The sequence below is a fragment of the Balaenoptera musculus genome, chromosome 5 (assembly GCF_009873245.2).
Source record: "Balaenoptera musculus isolate JJ_BM4_2016_0621 chromosome 5, mBalMus1.pri.v3, whole genome shotgun sequence".
In the NCBI taxonomy this organism is placed as follows: Eukaryota; Metazoa; Chordata; class Mammalia; order Artiodactyla; family Balaenopteridae; genus Balaenoptera; species Balaenoptera musculus.
This window is the reverse complement of record NC_045789.1, coordinates 28,186,654-28,214,317: the sequence shown is the minus strand read 5'-3', so window position 1 is coordinate 28,214,317 and position 27,664 is coordinate 28,186,654. Positions and strand designations below refer to the sequence as shown.

Genomic DNA, 27,664 nt, shown 5'->3' with positions numbered 1-27,664 from the left:
AACTTTAACCTAGGTCACATGAGGGGCACTAAGCTAGAAGAGTATCATTTTAATAGCAGCAAAATAATAACTAGTTTAGAAGAGATATTTGTGTACTTTATAAATGGTATCAGTCATTGCATTTAATTTTTTACTTTCCTTTGTTCCTAAAACAGATACTCATTGCAGAAAAGTGTTGATGCTGTTATTTTTGCCATACAAAATTTATGTTTCAAGATGTATATGATAAAGAATGATGATTAGTAACTTGTTTTAAAATTACCTTTGGATAAGGTAAAGGAAAATGCCTTTCAGAAGATCATGTGAGTTCCTCCCTATCTCTTTTAGGCCAAGTAATTACATTCCATCATGCAATTTTTTTTTTTTTTTTTTTTTTTGGTTAGAGGGACAGAGTAAAGATAAAAGACAACCATAGAAATAACAGCCTACTTCACAGCTGACTGAAGCAGGTGTTAGAAATGCAGATGAAGCGTGTTGACTAAAGACTATACAAATTTGAAGTGAAAATGCCACTGGTCTGCACGCAGCGTTCTGCACATACGAAGTTTCAGGCAGTTCAATTATTCATTGCATTGTGTGAACTAGTTCAGGAGTTAGGGAAAAGGTGCCTTTTACATTTAAACTGTTTCTTCCCCTTCTTCCTTTTATCTGTACTTGACAAGCAAAATGAACTTCATTTTGTAAGTTTTGTTCCAGCAAGTGACTTACATCTCTATATGAAAAAAAAAAAAAAATACACCGAGGAACAGATAACTCACAGGTTTAAGGGACGATATAAAACAATAGAAACTGGAAATTGTTTTTCTTTCTCATTTTTGTTATAATGAAAGCCACTAAAGACAAATAAATGTGAAAGTGGCTTTCTAATTGTCATTACCATCAACCTCACCATGAAATATTTCTCATGTCCCTGTGTGTGCATTATTCCGTGCTGGGTAAGAAGATTTAAAAAAAAAAATAAGCCATTTTTTCTATAATCTTATAATTAAGAATCCTGTTTTTTAAAAGGTAGAACTGAGATATTTTTAAACATTTAATATGTAATTTTAAAGCAGACTTACATTTTAAGGGAAATATCACAATTCCTGGAATTGTTTCTACTCTCATTTTGGCTCATTTTGCGTTTTGGTCTCAAAGGCTGGTTAACCTTGCTACATACAGGGTACCACACTGGTACCTAGAGACTGATACTAGTGTCAAAACACCTGCTTTTGGTGAACTCAGAGCACTTCAGGACACCCAAAGAGGTTTTCTGTATGTCAAGGAGAAAAACATAAACACCCCATTTTAAAGGTGAAGAAGCTAGGAACAAGATATGCTTTTGTTTCTTTCCTTCTCTCTCTTTCCTTTCCTCCCTCCCTCCCTTCCTTCCTTCCTTTCTTCCTTCCTTCCTCAGTTGAGACTCAAAGTTTTGGAACTGCTAAAATTTTGACTCCATCTGTGCAGATGTATAGGTTTAAAGTATCTTTCTTTTGGCTCTGAAGACCAAAAGCTTCAGCATCGATGCTTTGTGGCCTCGTGGTAGCAAGACGGCTGCTGCAGCTTCAGGCATTGTGTGTTGTTCAAGGTAGGATGGAAGGGGAAAGGCATTGCTGGGAAGCTTTCTTCTTATCTCTGTCCTTTTAATAAGTAAGAACGAACATTCCTAGAGGCTCTCAGCAGACTTGCTCTAATCTTTCATTGGTCAGAGCTCAATCACAGGGTTACTGCTAGCTGTAAGGAAAGAAGACAGGTAGGGTATCAAAGGGAACAGAGTTTGGCTTAGAACTATGCTTCTTGACCCCTTCCCCTCATGACACATCCTAGGGGTAAAAAGAGTGTTCCTGCTCCTCTAGGTCCTGCACTTTTGCCCTGAGGGTTAAAGGGAGTCAAAAGTTGGCTATCTGTGGTGCATTTAAGACTCATATTGGTTGGAAATGACTAGTTTAGACTAGTAATGAGTCACATCCGAGATTAGACGTATTGTTGCTCTAAAGAAAACAGGGTTCTATTAACATATAAGAAGATGAAGTGGCTTTTAGATAACCAATTAATAGAGTCTGGCACAGTAGCTGTTTCCTTAAGTAAGTTACATTTGATCTTGGAATATGTTGTGTTTGGATTTGAATAAATGTGTATCTGTTACTCTCGGAAGTTACTTTTTTCCCCCTTTAATAGTGAAACTATTATATACTGTGAAGGAGGCTTGGAGCTGTAAAGTTGACTTCTTTTTTTCAGGTATACTTTCAGCGTCACTTGCAATAATATGACTTCTGCATACGTTGAGTTATCTTGGCAGTTGTAAAGAGAAAGTGAGGGGCGGGAAAAGGCCTATCACCAAAGTGAACCAGGTTTATACATGAGAGACCAGAAGGGCATCCTAAGGAAGGATCCTAGGAACCAGGCACTGAGCAGATCGGTGGTAGCTGGCTGCTTACATGTCAAACTGCAACGGCTGCTCTGACAAATCATTAGGTCTCCAGTGTAGTCAGTTCAGATGTTCCTTGGAAGTCGGCTGTAGGTGAGAGTGGAGATCAGGTAGAAGCTGCATCAGAAGTGAGTTTCAGGGGTTGACAAGGCTTTACTCTGCAAAGCACTGATGAAGAGCTTATGGATGAGGTGAAACTTACGGTGAAGCGTTAATTCCTCTATGCTCCAAAATAAATAGATGGAGTACCTAAGGTAGAGACGGATTAGTTTGTATATTAGGTATTTAATGATAGTTTTAAAAACAAAATTTCCTCTAGAGCAAGAGTTTCTTAGCCTGAAGGCTTGGAGTCCTAGTACGTTCTGAAAATTTATATTCAAAATTTATTCTGTAATTGTATATGGATTTTTCTAGAGAGCAAGGCCATAGCTTTCATCTAATTTTCAAAGATTAAAAACAGAGAATCCGTTGAATGCTTAAATAACCCAGACTTGAAGCAGTTTTCCAGGTCTCATTAGAGTTATTTAAAGAGAACTGCAGCTTCTAATTGTTCTATGACCTGATAATCTGTTTAAACAGTAATTTCTCTTTGATGTATATGGTGCTTTACAGTATGTGCAGTAGATGGCATAAGTGGTTTTATGGAAAAGATATGTTTTTCTGTAAAATATTCATCAGTCCTGAGTCCACGAAATTCAGTTTTTCTCTTGGGGAAGATAAAATATATTGCATGAGATGACCAAAATTAGGCAGTGTTTTCGTAAGTGATGTTGCAAAGGAACCATAAAACTCTTTCTTTTACCTTCAAGATTATGTAGAGTTAAGGGTAAATTAGTTATAATAGTCAAATGCTTAATTATTTACTAGTGCTTCCGGAATTTGAATACCCAAGGTATCTGGATATTTACCTACTTAGACTTTTAATCATAGCAAAATAGTGGTAGATGATGGATAGGTAGGTAGCTAGATAGAAAGATAGATAGATAGATATAAAAAAGAACTATTTTTCTCTATTATAAAACAATTCTCTGTTCTTCGTTGCCTTCAAAGTTACTCCTACCCTTTAGATGCATGTGTGTTTAAATAATTTCCCCCCTGTGGACGAAGCCGACAGCATTTTGCAAATTGATTTTCTATCTGTAATATTCTAACCATATCTCAAACCTCCTTAAAGCCCTTTTCATCATTTCTCTGACTCCATTATTTATGGCAGCATCTCAAAATTTAGTTTTCCCTGTAAATTTCATTATTGTGGTTACCAATTCATTATAAAATGATCAGAGGAGTAGGAGAGGGGGAAGAGGAATTGACATATGAAGACAAAGTGAAAGATTAGGACTCTTTGGCCTGGAAAGTAGAAATCTATCAAATCATGAATGGCATGGGTAGGGTGAACATGGACCAAGATGCTAGATCTGGAAACAGAAAGATGGAAGGACATTCTTGAAACTCTCTTGAAATATAAGAAGTGGAGCTACTTAACAGGGACAGAAAAGTAATTTTTAAAAGCTTTGGGTGAATTTATTTTCACACCAAAGAGAAATTAAGATGTAGCAAATCTTCCTGTAAACTCTGAACATATCCTAAGTAATTGTAAATGTTATTATGCTAAACAAGGCCTCCTGTTTTTTTTTTTTTTTAATCATGTTCTCTGGGACATCCTCTAGAAACAGAATTTTGTGCTGATTAGGCAAGATGAGGTCAAATCTGACCTAGAAAGAAAGATGTGGTCCTATGTTCTTTTCATATGCAATTGGCAAATGAGATTGGTATAGCCCAAACCACTGCAACGTACATCAGTGAAGACTACATCTTCAGTTTATTCTGACAGTGATATGTAACCAATTCATCCTCTGTAAAGAAAGTGCTTTCAGTATCCGAAGTTCACTGTAACAAAGGGGCAAAATATACACAAGGATGTTTTTATCTTTAATATATAAACAATTCTTATAGATAAAGAAGAAACAAATACATATCCCAGGAGGAAAATGAGCAAAGATCTTTAACTGGCCATTCACAGAGGAACAACTATGGATGAGCAATAAACCTATGAGAAGATGAACAACTGCACTGCCAGTCAGACCAATGCAAATAAAAAATATTTTCCGTCTATAAAATTGGCAGAGTCGAACAAGATTGACAAGACCTATTATTGGTAAGAATGGAAAGACTTAGAAATACACACTGGTGGTAGGTGTGTACGTATATACAATCTTTCTAGATGGTAGTTTCACAGTGTGAAGCAAAATCGAAAACACTTAAAATAATAACAGCAATAATAATAGCATCTATCAAAGCTACCCTGAACTTGGAGCTGTGCTAAACATTTAGCATGTATTATATTTTTCCTCACAATAATTATTATTACTCCTGTATTATAAATGAGGAAACCAGAACTTAAAGAGTTTGAGTTCCCCCTTCCCCCAGAGTGATATAGCTATTAAGTGATGAAGTCTAGATTTGAACTTATATCTTTCTAACTCCAGATTCCACAGTGATAACCGCTATGTAGTTCAGCCTGCTCTTGGTGGGTCAGTTCCAATGCTAGGAATTTATATCAAAAAGACAATTGTCAGGACTTCCCTGGAGGTCCATTGATTAAGAATTTGCCTTCCAGTGCAGGGGGTGCGGGTTCGATCCCCAGTTGGGGAGCTAAGATCCCACATGCCTCATGGTGAAAAACCAAAACATAAAACAGAAGCAATATTGTAACAAATTCAATAAAGACTTAAAAAAAAATGGTCCACATCAAAAAGAAATCTTAAAAAAAAAAGAGACAATCATCAATGCCCAAGTTGTATGTACAAGAATGTTACATACCTTCATATTTAGGTGAGAAGTATACATGCACCCACATGAAATGTAGCTTGGGCATATTCAAGGCAGTTAATGGGAACTGAGACCACTGAAGAAACTTGGGAACCTAAAAGGTGCCCCCTCAGTCAAAGGGGTACTGGAAAAAAACCTACTCATTGGCCAAGATAAGTGATAGTGTTGTCCTAGGCTGGGAGTTTGAATGGAAGAAAAGGAATCTCCTGTCAACAATGGAAACTCAAAGCCTGTTCTACAGGTGGTTGTGGAGTATGAATTTATACTATTTTTATGGGCCCAGAAACTCCAAGCCTAGAAATTAATCTAAAAACTAATTTCAGACAGGAGTTCCAAAAAGAGAGACTTTTTTAGAATTAGAAGATATGAATCCCCAGATTGAAGAAGTTCACCAAGTCCCAAGTAGGATGAGTATAAATGAGTCAGAATAAAAGTTCAATACAACACAGATTACTACGACTGCAACTACTACTAATAGTACTAGCAAACACTTATATAGTGGTCGCTTTGTGCTGGGTAATCATCTAAGTGCTTTATATACATATTAACTCACTTATTTATGGATAGTAACTCACAATTTTTCCTATTTTATTGAAAAGGAAAATAAGGCACAAAGAAGTTACTGAATTTTCTTAAAGCCATTCAGCTACTATGTGGCCAAACCGGGATTTGAACCCAGATAATCTGGCTCCCAAGTTTGTGCTCTTAACCACTGCACACAGTGCTCAAGGAGAAAATCTTCAAAACAACCGGAGAGAAAAGACAACTTTCTAAAGCAACAACAACAACTAGTCTGGCAGCTGACTTCTCTAAAGCAGTAAGAGAGGACAAAATAAAATGGAATATCTTCAAGTGCTGTGGGAAGTATCTTCAAGTGCTGTGTACCTCTTAATCCTCTACCCCTACCTCCCTCCCCCACAAGACTATTGACAGATAATCATTCAAGAGTGAGGCTGAGCTCTTCTTCCTGTCCTCCTCCTATTTCTCTTCCTTTCCTCATCATTTCTTTAAAAAATAATTTGGGTTCCCTTCCCTCCTCTTGAGGCAGCTGGGGTTGGGGTGCCTTCAGGTCCAGGGCTGAGGAGGCAGTCAGGACCAAGAGGGCTGGTCAGTGGTCAAGCTGAGGAGGCGACTGGGACTGGGTTTTGGGTGGAGGTAAGACTGAAGAGGCCGCCGGGGCTGAGAGGGCCAGGATACCCATTGTATGTAGGAGGTATGGGGATATGACTAAATTGAGGGTAATTAGTGCTAAAAATGTGTGATCTCACTTATATGTGGAATTTAAAAAAGAAAACAAACTAGTGAATATAACAAAAAAGAAACAGACTCACAGACCTAGAGAGCAAACTAGTGGTTCCAGTGGGGAGAGGGGATGGGGGAGGAGCAAGGTAGGGGTAGAGGATTAAGAGGTACAAACTACTGTGTATAAAATAAGCTACAAGGATGTATAACACACGGAATATAGCCAGTATTTTGTAGTAACTATTAATAGATTATAACCTTTAAAAATTGTGAATCACTATACGGTACACCTGTAACTTATGTAATATTGTACATCAACTATATTTCAATTAAAAAAACTTAAAAAAAATGATGAGGCCATGTCAGAAGTTATACAGGAGCCAACTTGAAAGGACATGCACTGGTCAAATCTGGAATTATTTGAGCATCAAAATAAATAATGATTGTAAAAGATTATACTCCACTGAATAAAATAGGAACCCAGGAGTCCATACTAATATAAGTAAATAACTGAATAAACAAATCAATGGGGAGAATTCCAGGCTATAAACATAGAAAGAATGATGGAGTTAGGAAATCACCCTTTGGCAACTACTGTATAAGTAATACACATAATTGATTCAGGCATGAATCATCCATGGAGGTTAAAACTAGCTCTTGAAAGTTAATGAAGGAACAGGGTGGTAGTATTCTCAAAGTATTTTAATTAAAAAGGGGGAAACAGTAACTTCACTGAGGAGAAACCTAGAAGATACCACCTTTAAACCAAATGGGCAAAGTGAACATCCCCGGTAGTGGGGCAAATGGACATCATTGTCGCCGAATGTGGTACATTAAGAAGAGTATAGCATCACTTCTGAGGCATTCCTGTCAAAATGCATCACCTGAATTTAAAGATGAGAACAACACAGACAAACTCCTCTCTGACTGCGAAATAACGGGCCTGTACTCTTCAAAAATACCAAGGTTATAAAAAGCATGGAAAGATTAAGGAATTGTTCTAGATAAAGAGACATGACAACTGAGTGCAAAATATGACTCTAGATTGGGACAGTTGGGTGAAGTTTGATGGGACTGGATTGATGGTAGATGGTGGCATCATTATCAAGATAATTTCCTGATTTAGCAGGTTTTACTGTGGTTGTATATGGGAGTGTCCTTGTCTTTTAGGAAATACGCTCTGAAGTGTTAATGGTGTATCGTGTCTGCAACTTACACTCAGTTGGTTCTGAAGATAATGATTGTGTGTGTGTGTGTGTGTGTGTGTGTGTGTTGTGTGTGTGTGTGTGTGCTCAAGTGTGTATGCCTGTTCATACCTCTTTTGTGGTGGTTGTGTAGATGTAAATTTTTATTTCATTCTAAACAGGTCTGCATGCTATGTAACCCTTTAACCTGGTTTCTAAAAATGTTTCATAAAGTTTCTATTGATCTAGTTTTGAGCTTAGTTGACCTTTGCAATCTCAACAAAAAATACTGATTCAGAGTACCCCAAATCACAAATTTATTACATTTATACATTTTTTACTTATTATTTTCACATAATTTCTTTCTATTTATTTGCTTTGTATTTTTTCTTTCTAATTTTTAATTGAGATATAGTTGATGTACGATGGTATATAAGTTCATAATTTCTCATTAGTTTAATATATTTTAAACATATGCAATCCACTCCTTGGTGTTTTATAATGAGGAAATAATGGTATTTAGAGTCAGACAGACTTGGTTTCACACCCCACCATTTCTGCTTCTATCTAGCTGTTTGAATGTGGGCAAAATTCTCATTTTTTTTTTTTTTTTTTTTTTTTTTTGGTTCACAGTTTCCTCATCCATAGGCAACTCAGGATTGTTGTCAGGAACAAATGTGGAAACATGAAAAGCCTAAGCAGAGTTGCTGGCATGTAAGAGACATGCAGTAAGCATTGCCTTTCCTCACTTCATTCTTCCTTCTCTCACCAAAAGCATCCACACAAGCCTCCCGGGCATAGGGAAGCACAAAGCTTATTAATAAGGGACCATAAGAAAGGGCTCTGTCCCTGCCCTTTTGTTCACATTTGGCTTCTCTCCTTGTAGCTGATTCTTGCCTTATTTCTGTAATTAAGTCATCCATCATCATCCAGAAGATGACCCAAGCCAGATGGTGATCACAGTTTGCGGGGGAGGATGGGGGTAGAGCACAGAGAGGACGAGAGAATTGCCGGAGAGGCTTACTGGGGACCAGCAGCCAGTGTCAGTGAGGAGGCTTGGATAGAGCAGAGCAGGTCTTTCCAACCTGGAGACTATTATCTCTGCTGCTACAGCAGCTTACGATCTCTAAGAAAAATACTGATTGATCATGGCCGAATGACTGTCTGATTCTCCTCTCTGACTCCTTACTCAGTAAGCAAATTTTAGCTGTTCTGAGTCTTGAGGCCATTCAGTGTTTGCAGTTTCTTCCCTTTCATTGACGGCTTCCATTTTTCCTTTGTTCTTTTTGGGGTATTTTCCTTATTGCTAGCCTTCTTTACACTTTTATATGTAAATATATATTCCCTAAATGTCCACATACATTTTATGCAATCTTTATTACATGTTAGTTCATTTCTATTTCCTTTGTATTCTTCCTCTTCTTTTTCTTTTAATATCTGTGGGGTCGGGGGGCGCGGTAACTGGGCGAAGGTGGTCAAAAGGCACAAACATTCAGTTGAAAAATCTAAAGAAAAAATATATATCTGCAAGGTCAGACTGATAAATGTTGTATGTGTGGGGAATAGGAGCTCTTGTTGACAGCCTGTCCGTTCATCTGTCATCAGACATGAAGTACAGTAAGTCCAGTGAGACCTGAAGCCTAGCCTTCTTTTTTTGGAACCAAATTCTAGGGTTAGGGTTCTGCTGCCTGGCAAGAGCTGAAGTGCTGAAATTCCAAGACCATATCCTTTTCTTTTAATTAAAAAGATTTTTAAATTGAAGCAGAGTTGATTTACAATGTTGTGTTGGTTTCAGGTGTACAGCAAGGCGATCCAGTTATATTCATATGTGTATATCATCGTAGTTTTGATTTCAAGCCCATGTCCTTAGTTCTATTCTGACTCCTACCACACTGCACATCTTGCATCTAGATGTTTCACAAGTATTTATTGTGTCAGTGACTCAGTAGGTAACTCAAGATCCTGCTTTCCATCCCAGATATTTATACTGAGCCTAGAAACCAGAATAGGATTGAGTGTGGGCCTCTACTGGAGCGTGCTCTTATAACACCTTCCAAGTTCCCTCCAGCCACTGCCCCATTTCACTGCTCAACTTCCAAGCAAGCAAAATTTGAAATAGCTGTCCCAATCTTTACGCCTTACAGCACTGCCTCTCCTCAGTTGACTCTAATCAAGCCTCCCTAGCACTCTACTTAGAACTTGACTCTGCTCTTGTCAAGGTCACCAGTGACCTCCATCTTGCGAAAGCCACTGGTGGCTTCTCTGTCCTTGTTTTACCTAAACACTTGGCACTACTAGACACAGTCAGTCATTTTCTCCTTGAAACATGTTTTCCTCTTTCTTCATTTCCATACTACCTCCTTCTCTTGAGGTTCCTACTGCACCTTTTCAGTATCCTATGTGGGTTCTCTGCTGTGCTTAACTTCTGTAAATGTTAGATTGTGTCAGGACAATCTAACATTGTCCTGTGTAACTCCCTAGGAAAGATCATCCAATCTCATGGATTTATGGAACATCAAAATGCATCTGCTACCAAATTGATGTCTTCAGCTCCAACTTCTCCCCCAAATGCCAGACTCATAGATCAAGATGCCTATTTGGTGTCTCATTTTGGATATCTAATAAGCATCTCAAGCTTACCATATGCAAAATAGAATTCTTGATCACACCCCCCCCGCCCCGTCCTTAAACTGCTTCTCCCTTAATCTTTCTCATTTCAGTTAATGTCTCTACCCATTACTTGGATTTAAGAGTTTTCCTAGATTTCTCTCTTTTCAGCATTTCCCCCTCCCCGTATCTAAGTCATCAGCAAATCCTATTGGGTCTACCTTCAAAATACATTTTGAGTTCATCATCTTCTCTTCATCTTCACTGTCACTACCCACATGCAAGATGCCATCAACTCTTGCCTGTTATGCTACAATTTTGCCCTAATTTGTCCCCCTGCTTCCACTCTGATCCCCCTAAAATTCTGATTTCACATATCAGCTAAAGTAATCTTTTCAGAATGTAAAACTCATGTTGTGTCACCATACTCTCTCCCAGCTCTTCCCTGGTTTTAAGACATCTCTGGTGTCTTCTGTTGCCCTTAGGATAAAATCTAGACTCCTTATCCCAACCAATAAGGTCCTATTACCTAGCCCTGCCTTCCTCCTTGGCCCTACCTTATACCACACCCCATACTCAGCACACTTCAGCAGCACAAAGTTTCTCTCCCCAAACACACCAAACCCATTTCTTCCTAGGGCCTTTGTACTAGCCCGCTCCCCCCCCGCCCCCGGTCTGGAACATTCTTTCCTCCAGTCTTCACTGGATTGGCTCCTTCTTGTCATGCAGGTGTCAACTCACATGGCACCTCCTCACTGACCTTCCCTGAGTGCTTCCCCAGTACTTTCTATCACATCAACCTGTTTTATTTTCTTCAAAGCCGTTATTATTATCAAAGTTATCTTGTTCATTTATCTGCTGTATGTCAATCCCCACTAGAGTGTAAACTCTGAGAGAGGAGGGTCCTTGTCTGCCCTTTTCATCCCAATATTCCTGCTGTTTATATAGTGCCTGGCACCTATACTGTGCTAAATAACTATAGAATAAATTAACCATTTTCCAGGACTCAGAGTAGAAAAAAAGCCTGGGAATGTTCAAGTCTCACCAGCTAGCAGTCTGTCTGTGTTACGTATTCACAGGTAAGCTTTCACTTTTCCCACCTTGCTATTTTTTTCTCTCCCTTCTTTTCTCTTCTTCAGGATGGACTTGTCTTTGTTTCCATCTCTAAACAGCCTTTCCAAGGCCACATTTCATCCTTCTGGTCTTTTGACATCACTCAGAGATTCGTTTCTGAAGGAAAGTAAGTCCAGCATGCAGTGGTCCATAAGCTGTTTCTTATTACATCAAATTAAAGGACTTCCTGATCACTGGTCCAAGGCTTGTCTACTTTTCTTAAAACAAATGTTCCACTGTTGTTCCAGTATAATCTCGTATAGATTCTCCTTTGGAGTTTCTGATTTTCTTGATCTTCATCTGTCTTCTTTGACTTCTTTTGCGATGAAGAATCTTTTTGATACTCCTTCTCTTACTATACTGAAACTAGAAAGATAACCAAATATTTAAGCTGTAGTGGATGTCACACATTCACTGTGTGTGTGTATAAGTGTATGTAACTATTACCAGTTTTCACATAGCTCGTTCTACCTTGATATTTCATTGCTGAAATAAATATGAAATTGTAGGACACTGACTTACGTAAAGAGATTTATCTGTTTTTTTTTTCAGTACAGAATCTTTTTCCTTTTTTGATTGAGAGGGTCCAGTAGAAGAGTTCCACTCTTTCTCAGGCATTTGTACATGTCCACACATTTCCACATATTTTCAGAAATCTCAGGGTGTTCTGATTACATGATGTTGAAGAAAATGCCAATGCTCTATTGTTAACACTTTGAACACTTGTGCATTATATACATCTGCACTGCCTGAAGAGCTCACTGTGCTTTACAGCTCTACCTCTTAAACTCTGGTCCCTAGAGCCTCTGCCCAAAATGAACAACTTCTTTTGTTACTGCTTTATCCAGTTTTTTTCTTTCAGTTTTAGTTTCTACTCTGGTTTGTATTGTTAAATCATACTCCAGAGAATTCTTAAAGGTGTTTCTTCTGCTATCTTATCTTGATGCTACCCCAGATCTACTCACTGTACAGTGATTACATCCTTGGGTATCCTGCTGCAATCTTTTATTTGTTCTTGAACAACCCACAGACTTATGCCTCAACACCACGTCAGCATAAGAGGATGGGCCAAACTGAAGGACTTCTGTTTTACAGTCTCACTTTGAGACTTGATGTTCAGGAGTGATATTAGTGAAAAGCCCCATTAAGCAGGGTGTGAAGGAAAGCTCAAGCTGTCCAACTGCTAAAAATCCCAGGCTGCTGTGCAAATTCTTCCTGATGTAGACTAAAACATAGTCATGGGTTTTTTTGTTTTTCAAGCTTAAGGTCCCACAGCAAAAGCAGAAAAGTTACCTGTGATCAATTGTGTATATTTGGGGGGTTGTGTTTTGAAAGCAGCTCTATCTTATCCTGAAATTCCTGGATGACTTTGTTGTTGCTGGAACTTAGTTGTTAAGTTGGAAGAAATTCCCAGATGTCTGAAAACTTTTCTGACATTATTTTAGTTGACAAATAGTGTACAGGTGGCCTGCTTTTTAAATGAGTATTATTTAATCCACATTAAACCATCTTTTAGTTCTTACAACTGTCTTAACTTTATTAAAGTCAAAAATAATGTTTAGAGAGGGTAAAATCATAAATATGATTCATAAATACTTAAAAAAACTACAAATAGCACTCCTAGTTGAACGGAAACCTCACTTAGAACTGTAGTTTATCTTTGAAAGAAAAACTTCTGGGACTGAGAGTAAAGCAGTTTTAGAAAAGAAATCAAGTATTATGGAATTTGAAAATCTAATTTGGCATATATTAGATTAATGCCCTGTAAAACCCTAAAGTCTGAATTCAGTTTACAGAGTGTTTGACTTAATTCTGTTATTTCTTTTTCTCTTTTTTCCTTTGTTATATGTGTATAAATCTCGGTAACTTTTCCTGTTATGGGTTTAAACATTTAGTACTGAATTCTAAAGGGGCAGGTCCCTCCCTGCTTTTTCTTCTCAGTGAACTTTTGAGGAGGTAGTGGACAGGAATTTGTGAGTGTGAGTGAAATTACTTTTTCTATGAATATATGCATAATCCCACAATTTCACCAATGTACACATTTTTTGCTTGCCAATAAGAAGGGATTAAAAAATTTGGTATGTAAAAAGAAAGGTTGATAAAGACCTTTTCATATATTTGTGTCCTAATATGTTTTTATTTTTTAAAAATATGCTGCAGCTGATTGAACTAAATTTTATTTTGACTTGTGCCACACAACTATAATTCCTTCAAAAGCATGTCAATATGCAGTATATTTAAGGTGCTGTTAGCAACAATTCCTTCTTTATTTGGAGTAATGTAATCTGAAACTATCAACCTTTTCTACTTTCATGAACTTTTGACTTTCACACCACAATGCATGAAATAATGCATTTTATTTAAAGCTTTCACTAAAATGTCCATCACTGGAGGGAAAATTTTTATTTAAATATGCCCCCTCCATTGAAATAGGCTTTTCTACCATTGTCTGGGTGTCTTCCAATATTCTAAGCCCTTTGGATTACTTTGGATTAATTAGTTATCTCTTTATTTATAATAAAACAACATAATGATCCCCTATTGTGGCCAAAGAATTGGACTAAGCAGGGTGATTAAACTGGAGAATAGAATATCAAATGATACCAGAGTCTAGTTACCTTATCAATTTTCTTCAGATAGAAATGATTAAGCAACCTGTTGGATAGTAGATCCAGACTAGAGAGAAGAAAGTATACTTAATATTGGAAGGATGTAAAGGGGGGAAAAAAACCCTGTAAATTGACCTATAATGAGAATAATCCATGATGCATAGCAAAGAGAATGTCAGTGTCTGGAATTCAATGCCAGCTTGGCTTACATTTATGAGGATATCTTATTCATTTTTATGAATATTAAGTTCTATAAAGTCCAAATTGAGCAAAGGAAAACAAATGACATATACGGTTATCTACAGGTACAGGGTGGGGGGAGCCCAGGGGATAGAAAATACATTGAAATATTGAATAATCAAAGTAGAAACACTCGTCTAGCAAGATAGTCATGCCATCCATACACACATTGTTTTGGTTTTTTACTTACGTTATAACATTTTATCAAGTTATAACCTCATCTCTGATGTTATTATATGTTGGAGCAAATATATGTTAACACCTGTCTCTACTGCACTCACAGACGGCCATGTTCATTTACTTGTGAAGTGAATTGTTCTATCGATTATGTGCAACCATTATGACAAGTGCTTGGGGGAAGCAGAGCAGATTTTATTCAGGTGAAAAACCTATCCCAAAAGAGCTTCTACTTTAAAAGGGGAGACATGTACACATAAATATATGAAAAGCAAGATAGTAGAAACTGTGTGATTTAACAGGGAAGCATATAACTGAGGGACAGGTACCATGGAAACAAGGAGTAGGAGCTCAGAGATTTAGCAGGGAAGAGAGAAATATTCAGGGAAGGCTCCATGGAAGAAGTAGAGCTGTTGATCAGAGAACAGTACTAAACAATTCTGACAGCTGAACAAAGTTCATGTATGTCAATTAAGGCATGTGTTTTGAAAAATACAGATAATTCATTTTATACTCATAAGAATGAGAATATGAAAGAATGTGATTCCACAGATACATGAATGGAAAAAGGATTTAGAAGGGAGATGTCTTTGCAGCTTTTCCAGGTCCTCCATATTTTCATTTGCTCATGTGGTTCATATTTAGCATATGTGTACATGGTGGGCTCTGCAGGCTGTCTAAGTAGGTACATTGCTAAAGATACAGTGACAGACTTTTGTCTTAATGTCCTCATATAAGTGCTGATCTAGTATAATTAGCCTTTATACTATGTGATTTAAGGTATAATATTTGTACTCCTTGAAAAGTTTTTCATGGCAAGCTGCCTCATGCCTTTGGCCATGTCAGTAATCATTAACCACTTTGTTACAGAAAGGTAGAAAGGAAAATTATGATGCAAGACCTATCTATTTTGCTTTTCAGTTGCAGCACTGGTAGATAAAAGATTTAATGAGGAGGGGGGAGTCAACATAGCAGACTAGGAGGACGAGGAATTCGCGTCTCCGCACAACTAGTGCACCTACCAGGCACCAGTGGGGGACCACGGACACCTAAGGGATGGGAGGAACCCCCAGTGACCAGTTGTTTCAATTATATTTTTACCTTTCCTAATATATTCTTTATCTTTCTAATTTTATTTTCCTTTTTATTCTTTGATATTGTACTGCTCCTTTTTTTCTTTCTTTTTTTTGCCACTCCACGCAGCTTGCAGATCTTGGTTCCCAAGTTGGAGGTCAGGCCCGAGCTCCTGTGGTGGGAGCACCAAGTCCAAACCGCTGGGCTAACAGAGAACCTCAGATCTCAGGGAATACTAATCAGAGTGGGACCTCGCGGAGGTCCTCATCTCAGCACCCAGACCTGGCTCTATCCAACTGCCTGCAAACTCCAGTGCTGGATGCCTCAGGCCAAACAACCAATAAGACAGGAATACAGCCCCACCCATTAAAAAGAAAAAATGAAATGACAAAAAAATATGTAACAGACGAAGGAGCACCTACAAGACCAAATAAATGAAAATGAAATAGGCAACCTACCTGAAAAAGAATTCAGAGTAATGATAGTAAAGATGATCCAAAATCTCGGAAACAGAATGGGGAAAATACAAGAAACATTTAACAAGGATCTAGAAGAACTAAAGAGTAACCAGACAGTGATGAACAACACAATAACTGAAATTAAAAATACTGTAGAAAGAATCAATAGCAGAATAACTGAGGCAGAAGAATGGATGAGTGAGATGGACAATAAAATGGTGGAAATAACTGCCAGGGAGCAGAATAAAGAAAAAAGAATGAAAAGAGTTGAGGACAGTCTCAGAGACCTCTGAGACCACATTAAACGCACCAGCATTCGAATTATAGGGGTCCCAGAAGAAGAAGAGAAAAAGAAAGGATATGAGAAAATATTTGAAGAGATTATAGATGAAAACTTCCTTAATATGGGAAAGGAAATAGTCAGTCAAGTCCAGGAAGTGCAGAGTCTCATACAGGATAAACCCAAAGAGAGACATGCCGAGACACATATTAATCAAACTATCAAAAATTAAATACAAAGAAAAATTACTGAAAGCAGCAAGGGAAAAGCAACAAATAACATACAACGGAATCGCCATAAGGTTAACAGCTGATCTTTCAGCAGAAACTCTGCAAGCCAGAAGGGAGTAGCAGGACATATTTAAAGTGATGAAAGGGAAAAACCTACAACCAAGGTTACTCTACCCAGCAAGGATCTCATTCAGATTCGACAGAGAAATTAAAACCTTTACAGGCAAGCAAAAGTTAAAAGAATTCAACACCACCAAACCAGCTTTACAACAAATGCTAAAGGAACTTCTCTAGGCAGGAAACATAAGAGAAGGAAAAGACCTACAATAACAAACCCAAAACAATTAAGAAAATGGTAATAGGAACATACATATTGATAATTACCTTAAATGTAAATGGATTAAACGCTCCCACCAAAAGACATAGACTGGGTGAATGGATACAAAAAGAAGACCTGTATATATGCTGTCTACGAGAGACCCACTTCAGACCTAGGGACACATACAGACAGAAAGTGAGGGGATGGAAAAAGATATTCCATGAAAATGTAAATCAAAAGAAAGCTGGAGTAGCATTTATCATATCAGATAAAATAGACTTCAAAATAAAGACTATTCAAGAGATAAAGAAGGACACTACATAATGATCAAGGAATCAATCCAAGAAGAAGATATCACAATTGTAAATATTTATGCACCCAACACAGTAGCACTTCAATACATAAGGCAAATGCTAACAGCCATAAAAGGGGAAATTGACAGTAACACAGTCATAGTAGGGGATTTTAACCCCCCCACTTTCACCAATGGGCAGATGATCCAAAATGAAAATAAATAAGGAAACAAGCTTTAAATGACACATTAAACAAGATGGACTTAATTGATATTTATAGGACATTCCATCCAAAAACAACAGAATACACTTTCTTCTCAAGTGCTCATGGAACATTCTCCAGGATAAATCATATCTTGGATCACAAATCAAGCATTGGTAAATTTAAGAAAATTGAAATCATATCAAGTATCTTTTCTGACCACAACACTATAAGACTAGATATCAATTACAGGAAAAAAAACTGTAAAAAATACAATCGCATGCAGGCTAAACAGTACGCTACTAAATAACCAAGAGATCACTGAAGAAATCAAAGAGGAAACCAAAAAATACCTAGAAACAAATGACAATGAAAACACGATGACCCAAAACCTATGGGATGCAGCAAAAGCAGTTCTAAGAGGGAAGTTTATAGCAATGCAATCCTACCTCAAGAAACAAGAAAAATCTCAAATAAACAACCTAACCTTACACCTAAAGCAATTAGAAAAAGAAGAAAAAATATCCCAAAGTTAGCAGAAGTAAAGAAATCATAAAGATCAGATCAGAAATAAATGAAATAGAAATTAAAGAAACAGTAGCAAAGATCAATAAAACTAAAAACTGGTTCTTTGAGAAGATAAACAAAATTGATAAACCATTAGCCAGACCCATCAAGAAAAAAAGGGAGAAGACTCAAATCAATAGAATTAGAACTGCAAAAGGAGAAGTAACAACTGACACCACAGAAATACAAAGAATCATGAGAGATTACTACAAGCAACTCTATGCCAATAAAATGGACAACCTGGAAGAAATGCACAAATTCTTAGAAAAGCACAACCTTCCAAGACTGAACCAGGAAGAAATAGAAAATATAAACAGACCAATCACAAGCACTGAAATTGAAACTGTGATTAAAAATCTTCCAACAAACAAAAGCCCAGGACCAGATGGCTTCACAGGCGAATTCTATCAGTCATTTAGAGAGGAGCTAACACCTATCCTTCTCAAACTCTTCCAAAATATAGCAGAGGGAGGAACACTCCCAAACTCATTCCAACAGACCACCATCACCCTGATAACAAAACCAGACAAAGAGGTCACAGAAAAAGAAAACTACAGGCCAATATCACTGATGAACATAGGTGCAAAAATCCTCAACAAAATACTAGCAAACAGAATCCAACAGCACATTAAAAGGATCATACACCATGATCAAGTGGGGTGTATCCCAGGAATGCAAGGATTCTTCAATATACACAAATCAATCAATGTGATATACCATATTAACAAATTGAAGGATAAAAACCATATGATCATCTCAATAGATGCAGAAAAAGCTTTTGACAAAATTCAACACCATTTATGATAAAAACTCTCCAGAAAGTAGGCATAGAGGGAACCTACCTCAACATAATAAAGTCTATATATGACAAACCCACAGCTAACATCATTCTCAATAGTGAAAAACTAAAACCATTTCCTCTAAAATCAGGAACAAGACAAGGTTGCCCACTCTCACCACTATTATTCAACATAGTTTTGGAAGTTTTAGCCACAGCAATCAGAGAAGAAAAAGAAATAAAAGGAATCCAAATTGGAAAAGAAGGAGTAAAACTGTCACTGTTTGCAGATGACATGGTACTATACATAGAGAATCCTAAAGATGCTACCAGAAAGCTACTAGAGCTAATCAATGAATTTGGTAAAGTAGCAGGATACAAAATTAATGCACAGAAATCTCTTGCATTCCTATACACTAATGATGAAAAATCTGCAAAAGAAATTAGGGAAACACTCCCATTTACCATTGCAACACAAAGAATAAAATACCTAGGAATAAACCTACCTAAGGAGACAAAAGACCTGTATGCAGAAAACTATTACACTGATGAAAGAAATTAAAGATGATACTAACAGATGGAGAGATATACCATGTTCTTGGATTGGAAGAGTCAACATTGTGAAAATGACTATACTACCCAAAGGTATCTGCAGATTCAATGCAATCCCTCTCAAACTACCAATGACATTTTTCACAGAACTAGAAGAAAAAATTTCACAATTTGTATGGAAACACAAAAGACCCCGAATAGCCAAAGCAATCTTGAGAAAGAAAAACGGAGCTGGAGGAATCAGGCTCCCTGACTTCAGACTATACTACAAAGCTACAGTAATCAAGACAGTATGGTACTGGCACAAAAACAGAAATATAGATCAATGGAACAGGATAGAAAGCCCAGAGGTAAACCCACGCACATATGGTCACCTTATCTTTGATAAAGGAGGCAAGAATATACAATGGAGAAAAGACAGCCTCTTCAATAACTGGTGCTGGGAAAATTGGACAGCTACATGTAAAAGAATGAAATTAGAACACTCCCTAACACCATACACAAAAATAAACTCAAAATGGATTTAAGACCTAAATGTAAGGCCAGACACTATAAAACCTTTAGAGAAAAACATAGGCAGAACACTCTACGACATAAATCACAGCAAGATCCTTTTTGACCCACCTCCTAGAGAAATGGAAATAAAAACAAGGATAAACAAATAGGACCTAATGAAACCTAAAAGCTTTTGCACAGCAAAGGGAAACATAAACAGGAGGAAAAGACAACCCTCAGAATGGGAGAAAATATTTGCAAACGAAGCCACTGACAAAGGATTAATCTCCAAAATATACAAGCAGCTCATGCAGCTCAATATCTGAAAAACAAATGACCCAGTCCAAAACTGGGCAGAAGACCTAAATAGACATTTCTCCAAAGAAGATATACAGATTGCCAACAAACACATGAAAGGATGCTTAACATCACTAATCATTAGAGAAATGCAAATCAAAACTAAAGTGAGGTATCACCTCACACCGGTCAGAATGGCCATTATCAAGAAATCTGTAAACAATAAATGCTGGAGAGGGTGTGGAGAAAAGGGAACCCTCTTGCACTGTTGGTGGGAATGTATATTGATACACCCACTATGGAGAACAGTATGGAGCATCCTTAAAAATCTAAAAATAGAACTACCATATGACCCAGCAATCCTACTACTAGGCAGATACCCTGAGAAAACCATAATTCAAAAAGAGTCATGTACCACAGTGTTCATTGCAACACTATTTACAGTAGCCAGGACATGGAAGCAACCTAAGTGTCCATCGACAGATGAATGGATAAAGAAGATGTGGCACATATATATAATGGAATATTACTCAGCCATAAAAAGAAACGAAATTGAGTTATTTGTAGTGAGGTGGATGGACCTAGAGTCTGACGTACAGAGTGAAGTAGGTCAGAAGGAGAAAAACAAATACTGTATGCTAACACATATATATGGAATCTAAAAAAAAAAAAGGTCTGATGAACCTAGGGGCAGGACAGGAATAAAGACACAGAGGTGGAAAATCGACTTGAGGACATGGGGATGGGGAAGGGTAAGCTGGGACGACGTGAAAGAGTAACATTGACATATACACACTACCAGATGTAAAATAGATAGCTAGAGGGAAGCAGCTGCATAGCACAGGGAGATCAGCTCGATGCTTTGTGTCCACCTAGAGGGATGGGATAGGGAGGGGATATGGGGATATATGTATGCATATAGCTGATTCACTTTGTCATACAGTAGAAACTAACAACATTGTAAAGCAATTATACTCCAATAAAGATGTTTTTAAAAAAAATAAGCTTATTGGAAATCCTCCCAGTCTTTTCTCTTGTGCTAGTAACTCTTCAGAGAATTTCCTGTTTGCGGAGTATCTGACCTGCTGCAAACATTCTAGAAACTGACTGGAAAACGAGGCTGAGGGTCCTTATTCATTGTTCTTAATGTAGAATTTCATTTAATCCCTTTGTTTTCAGTATGGTGTGTCATTGCTCACTCTACATTTTACATGGAATCCCCTACACTAGAATCATTCTGGTTCAATTCTATAGAAAATAAAAATCTTGTTTTCAGTCCCAGGGAGTATATGGGATGGGGGAGGGGATCTTGAATTCTAATTGCTTCTTATACAGGCTTTCAACCTGTTCTCCTATTCTCCCTCTCCTTACGCTTACTTTCTCAAGTACTGAGGCTTTCCTGGGTTCTGTGGCTCAAATCAGTTGGTTTCCGTATTTTTTCTTCCCTTTTTTTTTTTGCAGTGCTTATACCAATTTTTATATTTGCAGATGTGTTTATGCCAGCATGTATATTTTATATTTTCATTTGTCTTGTTTACTATATATATTTATAATGTTTTAAATATTTTTCTCACTAATTTAGTACTGTAAAACTGCTTTGAAGCTATTGATTTGCTTTCATAAATTTGAGATATAGATGTAATATATTAATAATAAAGAAAATGGAAATGTAACCAACAACTATAATGTGTAAATTACATAAACTTGAGGTGAAAACCACATCTATTAAATGACAGATCATGTAGTTTAGCTGGAACAAACGTATGCAGTCTTTGATATACGTGTAACATTAGGTTACGATTCTAAAGAAAAACTGTGATTTCTGTGAAAGCTGTAATTTGTTTTCTTGTGCTCTCGCCTCCTTTATTTATTTATTATTTATTTATTTATTTATTATGGCCACAAAAAATGTTCTATTTTATTATACCAACAATTATAATAATATTAAAAAACCCTCGACAATAATAATAGTGACCGTTTACCATGTTACGTAGAGTACGTGTCAAGCACTGTATTAGGTGTTTACATTGTCTCACTTACATAATTTTTAATTTAAAATTTATAAAATGTATGTACACACACACACAAAAAAAGACTTAATGAGGTGATATGTTGAAATAAATACTTAAGTCAGGTTTTCATTCATGTTATAACCATGGATTATGAGAATTTGGAATCTAGAGCTGACCTTGACCAATCTCCAGAGTCAGTGGTATTGGCCTTACATATTAAGTTCAAGAAAATTTGCAATTATTCTGAATAGATTTCTTGTTATAATATGAGTAATATTGTTTAGATGCTAGGATTAGCTATATTCATTGAGATAAATCTTCTATGGGTCTTTGAGATGATTTTACCATAATTATACACAATTTTTCAATGTGATTTTATTTATTTACCTACTTTTTTTTTAATAATAATCTTTTATTTATTTATTTATTTATTTATTTTTGGCTGTGTTAGGTCTTCGCTTCTGTGCAAGAGCTCTCTCTAGTTGCCGCAAGCGGGAGCCACTCTTCATCGCGGTGCGCGGGCCTCTTCACTATCACGGCCTCTCTTGTTGCAGAGCACAGGCTCCAGACGCGCAGGCTCAGTAATTGTGGCTCACGGGCCTAGTTGCTCCGTGGCATGTGGGATCTTCCCAGACCAGGGCTCGAACCCGTGTCCCCTGCATTAGCAGGCAGATTCCCAACCACTGCGCCACCAGGGAAGCCCTATTTATCTACTTTTATTGAAGTATAGTTGTTGTACAGTATTACGTAAGTTACAAGGGTATAATATAGTGATTCACAATTTGTAAAGGTTATAATTCATTTATAGTTATTATAAAATATTGGCTATATTCCCATTGTTGTGCAGTATATTCTTGTAGCTTATTTTATACTTAATAGTTTATACCTCTTAATTTCTTACACCTATATTCCCCACCCCTCCCCTCTCTTCACTGGTACCCACAAGTTTGTTCCCTGTGTCTGTGAGTCTGTTTCTTTTTTGTTATATTCACTAATTTGTTGTATTTTTTAAATTCCACATATAAGTGATATCATACAGTATTTGTCTTCCTCTGTCTGACTTATTTCACTTAGCATAATGCCCCCCAAGTCCATCCACATTGCTGCAAATGGCAAAATTTCATTCATTTTTATGGCTGAATATATTCCATTCCATACAATGGAATATAAATATTCAGATGTGGTATATATATATATATATATATATGCCATATCTTCTTTATCCATTCATCTTTTGATAGACACTTAGGTTGCTTCCATACCTTGGTAATTGTAAATAATGCTGCTATGAACATTAGGGTGAATGTATCTTTTCAAATTAGTGTTTTTGTTTTTTTCAGATATATACCCAGGAGTGGAATTGCTGGGTCATATGGTAGTTCTATTTTTAACTTTTTGAGAACCCTCCATACTGTTTTCCACAGTGGCCGTACCAATTATACTTTGAAGTTGGAATTGGGAGCTATCAAGCTGACTCTGAAAACTACAGAGAACTGAATTTTCAAAAAGTGTTCTGAGTAGTTGCTCTTACTAGTAGGTTTCAGTATGGAGTTAGATGTGTACACTGCCTTGCCTTTTTCTAACACATGCTTCATGCATTTCCTATTCAGATTATATTTACTATGGACTTGATTTGACTTCATACAGTACTTAATAATAAGTTATGCCTATTTCAGCATTCCAAATTCAGTGCTAGAATTGCATAGGTAGCAACTTATCATGAGCATTTTGTTAGCCTTTCTTTTCTTTGTGTTCGAAATGACTTGATATGTCATGCGTTCATTCATGCAACAAGAAACATTTGTTTACCTCTGTGTTCGTTCCCAGTACCAGTACAGTATCTTAGTACAAGGTAGAACCCATTCTGCCTTTATGGAGGTTACATTCTAGTGTGGAAAGCAAACATTAAGCAAGTGATTATGTGCTAAGTATTAACCAAAGTGTATAGGGTGTGAAGAGAGACTACACCAAGGGGACGACATCAGTGAGTTCCTCTTCCACCATTTACAAGCTGTATGCTCTTGCATATTAATCTTTCTGGGACTCATTTTTGCATCTGTAAATGGAGATAATAAAAATGCTAACTTCACGGGGTTGTTGTGAAAATTAGGGCATGGTGCCTAACACATAGGAACATTTAGTGATTATTACCTATTTGTTTTTGTCGGGGAGAGGGAGGGTCAGGGAAGGCTTCTGTGAGCAATTGACTTTTAAACTGAGATCTGAACAATGGTAGGGATTTGCTAAGTGGAGAACATTTTATAAGAAAGAACACCATGTTCAAAGGCCCTGAGACAGGGCACATGATGTGTCCAAAGAACTAAAAGAAAGCCACTGTGCCTAGAGCTCAGAAAATGAAGAATGGCTTTAAATGAGGCTGAGATAGGCTGGGGTGGCTAGATCACTCAGGGTCTTGTGGGCCTTTTTAAGGAGGATTTAGGCCTTTATTCTAAGGACAATAAGAAGAATTTCCACGGGGGAATGGCATGATTAGATTTGAGTTTTAGAAAGGTTATTCTGGCTTAAGTATTGACAATGGTTCAAAATTTTTCATCAAGGATTGAAGGTCTGGCTCATCTGTAAAGGGACCTTTTGGGGGAAATATTGTATTTTTTGCTAGTGTCACCTTCTTGGGTGTTGGTCCGTGGGATACCAGTCAGTGATAAAATTGGCATTGCCAATTTCTAGGTTTTCAGTAAATCTGCAGTTCAGAATTATATGAGCGTGTGTATGTATGAGTATATGCATATATGTGCAAATATATATAAACACATTATGTGTGTACATGTATACACATATATACATATAAATATACACACATGTATGTATGTGTACACACACATACACACATTCTGTCTCCCAAGAGAGAGACCAGTATGTTTTTCTCTCCTTTCTTTTGCCTCTGACCATTTGATTTCGATGTTTTTTGAGTTACAGCATGTATGTTTAAGAGATGAGGAAGAGAAAATATATTTACCAATCCCTTTAATCTATAAGCTATAATGACGTATCATGATTACTCTTCATAAGAGATTGGGAATGTATTGTGTTGTGCGTAACTACCTTATAATATAGATTCCAAGTTTTCAGGAATTGCAGGGATATAGGAGAATGCTGTGTTCTCCACGTCGTGATGAATTCAGCAGTTGTGCACATATACAGGGCTCAATCATACTGAGCATCCCCTGAGCTCCGTTTGCAGACAAGTCATATCTCCACCATGACAAAATTCCCACAAGATTTTGAATAATTAATTTCTTGGAATTTGCGGGATTCAGCAGATATGTTCAGCGTTATTGATGGCAGCTAACTTTATCTCTTTTATTTCTGAGACACATAATGAAATAGGGAGCCCCTCAAATAACCACAGTTAGCGTTGAGGTTAATTTTGTAAGGGCCAGTGGGCTTTTGCCTTAATGTGTATAAATACGATTTTTTCTCCCTCACAGCAGAATGCATGGTAGATAGAAGCAGAGTGAATTGGCACTAATTTATGAATGCTTCCAGCCTTCTCCGTGCAGTACACCCTGTGAGGGCAAGATGCTCTAATTACACTTACTTCACATAATGAGAGCTTTTAATGACAATTACTGATTAGAGTTGGGGTTGTTTGGGGACCTTAAGAGCAGATGTATTAACTTTCAGAAGGAAAGACTTCATCTGTCTTTTGTGTAGCTCAGCCCCACCACTGACCAGTTAGTTACTCAGTGAAATCCAGCTCCACGGCCCCAAAGATGTGAGTGGGCTCTGAACCAAGGGGCTGAAGGACACTTTCTCAACGCAAATTAGGTCAAAGAGTTCAAGAATTCTGTTTGCTTTTAGCAGTGTTTTAACTTTGCGCTTTTTCTCCTTGTTGATGGTCACACTGGCTGTTTTCCTTTTTGGTAATAAGAATAACCCATAGTCCAGACTGCTCTTTTTAGAGACATTGATTTGCACAGTCACAAATGGATACCTGACATTGTTTTCCTCTTTACACATTTGTAGTGTTCAAATTTGGGGGGCCAGTATTTAAAAGCTCTGGCATGCTTTATATTAATATGGATATGAGAATTACAATAAAGATAAAAATTCTAGGTCGTTACTAATTGTTGTACTAAGTGCATGAGTTTATATGGTCTACATATCCTATTTTGAGCAAAGCAGAAATTTTCTTTACAAGTCAAGATGACATGTATACGTCGTCTTTTATAAACAATTAGAAATTTCAATTACATATCACATCGACATTTTACTAGTAGGATGATATTGCCCTTTCTAACTTCAGTATCTATCTCTCTTCTTACTGAAAATAGATCAAGCTTTGTTTGTCTGTTTCCTTTTCCCTTTCAGGTCGCTCTGAGCATCAGTTTCTCCTAAAGCCTTCTTGCTTTTATATTCTCTATCTATACCACCATTTCCATTATTTCCTTTTTTTGCATTTTGAATTTTGTGTCTTTATGTCTGCTAAATCTGAAGTTAGAATTAAAAGCAAAAAAGTATTTGCAATGCAGGCAAGTTTAAACTCAGTAAATTTAGACAACTTACAAGTAATATAACTGGTAAAGTTGGAAGGGAAAATGGCTCATGTTTTCTTGACTCTTCCTACTCAGAACCTTCCCAGTTCTAGGATTCTGATTTAAATGACTATCTTTTATATATTCCATATCCTTACCCTACAACTCCCCAAAGCTAGCATAATTTAAGCCCTTAATAAGTACTAGCTTTAGCAATATTATCAGTAATTGAAACCATAAAACATTCCAATTGCCTTTTGTTAGTTTTAATACAGTTTCTTGTGAACGGGTATGTTTATAACCAAAAATCCCATTTTTCAGTCATGTATTCATTTGTTCATTCACTGGACACACATTTATTATTGGCTCAGGGTGAGGTATAAAATATGCCATCCTTCAAATAGCAGAATCTAGGATGTCTACAACAAATTTTACTAAAAGATTAAAACTCGAACACGTACACTTTAGTAATGCGTATGCTATTACACTTCTCATTGTCTTAATCCCTAAAAAAATATGTTTTGAGTCCCCATAGTTTGCGTTCAACCAACATTTATTGAGCATTTATTAAGCTAGGTAACTGTGCTATGTGCTTTCACACCCACAGTCAGAAATGCTATCAGCTGCCCCAGGGAGGAATGGACCCCTGCATTTTTTGCTGAGGACACTGAGGGTTATAGAGGCTAGATAAGTGGTGTGCCCAACATCTCAGAGCCAGAAGACCATCTCACCAGGCTTCCCAATTCCAAATCTGGAGTTTCTATCTATACAACAGCCATTCGCTTCCCCCTTCCCTGCCCCCTGCCACTATTTTTGAAGCTGATCCCCTGACCTTGGCCATAAAGACTGGACAAGGAGGCTGAAGTTCTCTCTGGAGGTGTTGGTCTGCTACTTGTCTTGGTTACTTACTGCTCTTAAAAGAGTTAATATAGCTTATTAAGCATATATATTCAAAACTAAAACATAGCCATAGTTTGGGAGAATGTCTATATAATTCAGGGAAACAAAATTTGATGCAAGTTGTTCTATGCACATAACTTTTTTTCTTTTTTCATTTAAAGAGCAAAACCTATCAGTTAATTTGGCATCAGAATTTAAGAGAACTCAAACTGTAGCCCAGTTATTTGAGGTTCCACAACGCTGGTCAGCCAGAAAGGTTGTACCTGGCCCACTGACTCTCAGACCTGTGAGAAATAGGCAGCA

At 37.1% G+C, this 27,664-nt stretch overlaps 1 protein-coding gene across 4 annotated transcripts in view; it reads left to right on the top strand.

The window, feature by feature from the left end:
* The window catches only part of SLC10A7 (solute carrier family 10 member 7), a 253,249-nt gene that overhangs the window by 99,457 nt on the left and 126,128 nt on the right, over positions 1-27,664 (top strand). Inside the window, exon 6 of one of the 4 annotated variants that reach the window (XM_036853916.1) lies at positions 384-719. The exons of the other annotated variants lie outside the window; for them this stretch is intronic. Coding sequence (XP_036709811.1) covers positions 384-440 — 57 coding nt within the window. The 3' untranslated portion in view covers positions 441-719. Of the gene's footprint in view, positions 1-383; positions 720-27,664 lie in introns of those variants that run through there. 4 annotated transcript variants of the gene reach the window in all.